This window comes from Chelon labrosus (genome assembly GCF_963514085.1).
Source record: "Chelon labrosus genome assembly, chromosome: 12".
NCBI classification, from domain to species: Eukaryota; Metazoa; Chordata; class Actinopteri; order Mugiliformes; family Mugilidae; genus Chelon; species Chelon labrosus.
The window spans coordinates 28,605,285-28,611,238 of record NC_140345.1 but is presented as its reverse complement, the minus strand read 5'-3'; the positions used below and the strand labels follow the sequence as shown (position 1 = coordinate 28,611,238).

The 5,954-nt window shown below is 41.1% G+C and overlaps 1 protein-coding gene across 1 annotated transcript; it reads right to left on the bottom strand.

The window, feature by feature from the left end:
* Nucleotides 1-632: 632 nt before the first annotated feature.
* On the bottom strand, nt 633-2,230 carry tnfb (tumor necrosis factor b (TNF superfamily, member 2)). Its single transcript, XM_084557413.1, has 4 exons — nt 1,827-2,230; nt 1,683-1,737; nt 1,538-1,597; nt 633-1,339 (listed from the first exon to the last, which is right to left on the bottom strand). The coding sequence occupies exons 1-4, from the start codon at nt 2,013-2,015 to the stop codon at nt 915-917; spliced, it is 729 nt and encodes a 242-aa protein (XP_084413539.1). The 5' UTR covers nt 2,016-2,230; the 3' UTR covers nt 633-914.
* Nucleotides 2,231-5,954: the final 3,724 nt, after the last annotated feature.

Below are 5,954 nucleotides of genomic sequence, written 5' to 3'. Positions count from 1 at the left end.
TTACAGTCCCACGGCCTCACAACAACACACACACACACTCACACACACTCACACACACTTGGCAGCCGTTACTCTGACATTCCTCCACAGCCAGCAAATACTTCCTTTGTTAGCTCACACACACAAGAGGAGGGGAATTTCCTACTTTTTTTTGTGCCTTGCCGACTGCTGTGTCAGGTGGAGGCCCGCAGAAGCCTCAGCCCAGAGCGGGTTTTCCCCAGCGACTCCCCCCTCTACCCCCCCACCCACCCACCTCCCTTCCCCTGCTGCCACCTACACCTACACCCTACCCTACCAAACCTCCCTCCTTCCCCACACCACCAACCCTTCATCCTCTTTCACCACATACCTCACTCTCAGTCATCTGGAAAGAGACATGACACGGGACGCCCCATGTGTGTGTTTGTGTGTGTGTTTGTGTGTGTGTGTGTGTGTGTGTTTGTTGCCAACTCAGCTACAAATGAGTGTCTTTTGTTTTTTTTTTTGTTTTAATTTTGTGCACATAGTGAATAAATATCATCTTTAAAAACGAATTAAATACAAATAAATACAAATAAATACATAAAGGACATAGAACTGAACTCTGCAGCGATGAGACTGTGTCGTCGTCTGATACAGCAGAGAAAGTCTAGCTTACTACAATCTCAGGTCAGAATAAATATGTAGAGAACAAATAAAAATATAAAAAAGTGCCTAGAAAGAAATAAAGTTGTAAACTGTTACAGTTTAAATATATCGGCACAGCCTGCTTCGGCTATTAGTTGTTTTTCTTTATCTCCATTGAGATTTAAACACGTCTTTATCACCGTGAGGATGAATTTAAATAACGATAAATAAGAACACGTAATGTCTTTTTAAACAAAAAACAAAAGAAGCCAGAGACGTCTGGCCCCGTGTGCAGGTGTTCAAGTCATTTAAAGTGCAAACACACCAAAGAAAGTCTTGCCGTCGTCCGTGTCCAGCGCTGACAGCTGGTTGGTCTCCGTCCACAGCTGGTCTCCTCTGTGGAGATGGAACACGGCGCCAAGGTAGATGGCGTTGTACCACCCCTGGCCGTCCGTGTTCTGGCACGCCGACCTCACGGCGTTCATCAGAGAGGCCTTGCTCCCGATGGAGTCCGACATGCGCCAGATCCTGTGGCTGAGCAGCGTGAAGTGTTGTCCCGCTCTGTTGTCTTCGCCGCAGGACACCCTGAACGAGGCCTGGCTGTAGACGAAGTACAGGCCCGTGTGGGGGACGATGATTCGGTTCCCCTCCAGTTTGAAGCCGCCCTGAGCGAACGCCTGACCCTGGTCCTTCATCCACTCCAGCGTGGAGCTCTCGCCCTCCTCGTAGTCACCTGGAGAACAGACCAAGTCCAGTTACAGCCTCGATAGAGTGAATAATTAACACGTGTCATTTGGAAAGAGGAATGAAATGTTGACTGAGGCCAGTGAGTAACTTTCAACTTCCTCATAGGCGGCTAAAAATAGCTCACAAATTGGTAGAAATAGTGTTTGAAAGCCGAGGTCCAGATGAAGGTGCAGCGATGACTCACCTTCTAAGTGGACGGCTGCCTTGGCTGTGCTGCCGATTTGTCTCAGCGTCTTGTGTGGATCTGAGCAGGAGAAAAACAAACAGTGAGCTCAAATAAACCACAAAGCCTCGACTATAGCTCGCCAGCGTCTGATGTGTGAACTCACTTGTTTTCTCCTCAGGGTCCGTCTTGGTTACTACTTCCACGTGACCCGACTGAGCCTGCAGCGACAGGACACAAACAAAGAGTTAGAGATTCAAACTCACACACTCAGGAGGTTTCTGATCAGAAAGATGGAGGGGCTGCTCACCGTCGTCTCTGTCCTGTCGTTCCAGTACCAAGCAAAGAGCAGGACGCCCCCCAAACACAGAGCCACCACGAGGAGGGCCCCGAGCACCTTCCACATCCAGCTGCAGGGCGAGCTCCTCTCCACCAGCACCACCGTCCTCTCCTCAGCACCAGCCTCCACGTCACCAGGTGTGCTCTTGTACGCCGTCATACTGTGCACCGGCTCAGATCTCGAGTTTTGAAAAAGTTTAGATAAAGTGGCTGAAGCTGAACTGTGTCTGGGTGCTGTGTCAGAGCCTTCGAGTGCTGACACTTCTGTCTTCAGCGTGTGCTATTGTGTTGAGAATGAACCTCTGCCAGGGAGCTTGTAGTATTTATGCGGCAGCTCTTGCAGAAGGGAAACTCCAGTGATGTCACTCTGTAAGTGGAGACAGCGCAGGAGGCAGCGGCAGCGGCAGCAGCGGACACGGAGAGAGAAAGAGCCGAGAAGGAAAGAGAAGTCACAGAACTTTTCGTGGAGTTTCATCAGGGGCCCGGAGTGAGAGAGTTGAGGTTTCAGGATAAAGGGGGGGGGGGGGGGGGGGGGGGGGGTAGGATATGTACCTGCACAATAACACAATAAGTGTGTGTGTTCAAACCACAGCAACATGTCTGAGGTCAGAGCAGATGTTTGGAAAGACAGTCAATAATCCACATGGTGTTAATAACACTTTAATAGCATCTGTTAAAATACTGTATGACTGACTGACTGTAATGTATTTATCACTTATTATTATTATTTTATAGTTTTATTGCTTCCAAACTATAGCGTCTAAACTGTGACCTGACATTAAAACTTCTTGCTCTCATTCTTATCTGGTGTCTGTTTATAGAGCCGCCATCATAAAGGTGGAAAAAGCAAAGTGTTTTTATTTATTTATCACAAATGCATCTAAACCACGTCACGCGGCCCGTCACAGAAAACTCTAAAAATATCAAGGAAATTAAAACAATCAAGATGCATAAAAATATCATACGCTCATTGAAAAGTGAAGCCGGAGCAGAGGTCTGAATGGACGACGGAGGAGTTTTCTTTTTCCTTATGACGTGCTGATTGTTTGGTTTGTTTTGCATGAAGCAAACTGTACCAGAGGAAAGAACTTGGCTCGTCTCCCAGCTTTCTGTTTCACAGCTGGGAGGTGATGCAACTCGGTTCAAACCACTCGACCAACAGGTTTTTCTTCCCCTTCCTCCTGACGTTCCCATTTCACTTTCTCCGCCGGTTTTCTCTCCGAGGCGACAGAGCGCTGGGCTTTTTTCCACAAATGTCCACACAGTTTTGTTTTCATTTGCCTTCTTCTTTTTTTAAACGGACGCTCTGAACCACGTGCTCTCATTTGGTTTCCTTTGAGTTGTTTAGTCTCAGGAGCAGCGGTGGTTTAAAGGAGGAAGTTTATTTACAATAAAACTTTAATTGTTCAAACAATAAAATAAATCAGACCTGTAACAGCAGGACACACTAACCTCTGAGCTCCTTTGTCGTTTTGTTTTGTTGTGTTTTTCTGGATCTTTGTTGTGATTTTTCATATTTTGTGTGATAGTTTTCTGACTCTTTCTGGTTATTTTGGCCCAGACGTGGGGTTTTTGTGTGTTTTTGTGATCACTGTATTTCTTTTTTGTGGTCATTTCACTTGTATTTGTGTACATATTTGATCTATTTTTGGTAATATTGCATGTTAAGGTCGATGCATTTGTCTTTTTGTGGTTGTTTTGTGTCTTTTTTTGGGTGCTTAGCATCTTTTTGTGACAGTTGTGTGTCTGGGGTTATTTAGCATCTTTTTGTGACAGTTGTGTGTCTCTTTTTGGTTATTTAGCATCTTTTTGTGGTTGTTTTGTGTCTCTTTTTGGTTATTTAGCATCTTTTTGTGGTTGTTTTGTGTTTCTTTCTTGTTATTTAGCATCTTTTTGTGACAGTTTTGTGTCTCTTGTCTCTTTGGGGTTATTTAGCATCTTTTTGTGGTTGTTTTGTGTCTCTTTTTGGGTGCTTAGCATCTTTTTGTGACAGTTTTGTGTCTCTTTGGGGTTATTTAGCATCTTTTTGTGGTTGTTTTGTGTTTCTTTCTTGTTATTTAGCATCTTTTTGTGACAGTTTTGTGTCTCTTTTTGGTTATTTAGCATCTTTTTGCAACAGTTTTGTGTCTCTTTTTGGTTATTTAGCATCTTTTTGCGACAGTTTTGTGTCTCTTTTTGGTTATTTAGCATCTTTTTGTGACAGTTTTGTGTCTCTGGGGTTTTTTAGCATCTTTTTGTGGTTGTTTTGTGTCTCTTTTTGGTTATTTAGCATCTTTTTGTGACGGTTGTGTGTTTCTTTCTTGTTATTTAGCATCTTTTTGTGACAGTTTTGTGTCTCTTTTTGGTTATTTAGCATCTTTTTGTGGTTGTTTTGTGTTTCTTTCTTGTTATTTAGCATCTTTTTGTGACAGTTTTGTGTCTCTTGTCTCTTTGGGGTTATTTAGCATCTTTTTGTGGTTGTTTTGTTTCTCTTTTTGGTTGCTTAGCATCTTTTTGTGGTTGTTTTGTGTCTCTTTGGGGTTATTTAGCATCTTTTTGTGGTCGTTTTGTGTTTCTTTCTTGTTATTTAGCATCTTTTTGTGACAGTTTTGTGTCTCTTTTGGGTTATTTAGCATCTTTTTGTGGTTGTTTTGTGTTTCTTTCTTGTTATTTAGCATCTTTTTGTGACAGTTTTGTGTCTCTTTTTGGTTATCTAGCATCTTTTTGCGACAGTTTTGTGTCTCTTTTTGGTTATTTAGCATCTTTTTGTGACAGTTTTGTGTCTCTGGGGTTTTTTAGCATCTTTTTGTGGTTGTTTTGTGTCTCTTTTTGGTTATTTAGCATCTTTTTGTGACAGTTGTGTGTTTCTTTCTTGTTATTTAGCATCTTTTTGTGACAGTTTTGTGTCTCTTTTTGGTTATTTAGCATCTTTTTGTGGTTGTTTTGTGTTTCTTTCTTGTTATTTAGCATCTTTTTGTGACAGTTTTGTGTCTCTTGTCTCTTTGGGGTTATTTAGCATCTTTTTGTGGTTGTTTTGTTTCTCTTTTTGGTTGCTTAGCATCTTTTTGTGGTTGTTTTGTGTCTCTTTGGGGTTATTTAGCATCTTTTTGTGGTCGTTTTGTGTTTCTTTCTTGTTATTTAGCATCTTTTTGTGACAGTTTTGTGTCTCTTTTTGGTTATCTAGCATCTTTTTGCGACAGTTTTGTGTCTCTTTTTGGTTATTTAGCATCTTTTTGTGACAGTTTTGTGTCTCTGGGGTTTTTTAGCATCTTTTTGTGGTTGTTTTGTGTCTCTTTTTGGTTATTTAGCATCTTTTTGTGACAGTTGTGTGTTTCTTTCTTGTTATTTAGCATCTTTTTGTGGTTGTTTTGTGTCTCTTTTTGGTTGCTTAGTATCTTTTTGTGGTTGTTTTGTGTCTCTTTGGGGTTATTTAGCATCTTTTTGTGACAGTTTTGTGTTTCTTTCTTGTTATTTAGCATCTTTTTGTGACAGTTTTGTGTCTCTTTTTGGTTATTTAGCATCTTTTTGTGGTTGTTTTGTGTCTCTTTTTGGTTGCTTAGCATCTTTTTGTGGTTGTTTTGTGTCTCTTTGGGGTTATTTAGCATCTTTTTATGGTCGTTTTGTGTTTCTTTCTTGTTATTTAGCATCTTTTTGTGACAGTTTTGTGTCTCTTTTTGGTTATTTAGCATCTTTTTGCGACAGTTTTGTGTCTCTGGGGTTTTTTAGCATCTTTTTGTGGTTGTTTTGTGTCTCTTTTTGGTTGCTTAGCATCTTTTTGTGGTTGTTTTGTGTCTCTTTGGGGTTATTTAGCATCTTTTTATGGTCGTTTTGTTTCTTTCTTGTTATTTAGCATCTTTTTGTGACAGTTTTGTGTCTCTTTTTGGTTATTTAGCATCTTTTTGCGACAGTTTTGTGTCTCTTTTTGGTTATTTAGCATCTTTTTGTGACAGTTTTGTGTCTCTGGGGTTTTTTAGCATCTTTTTGTGGTTGTTTTGTGTCTCTTTTTGGTTATTTAGCATCTTTTTGTGACAGTTGTGTGTTTCTTTCTTGTTATTTAGCATCTTTTTGTGGTTGTTTTGTGTCTCTTTTTGGTTGCTTAGTATCTTTTTGTGGTTGTTTT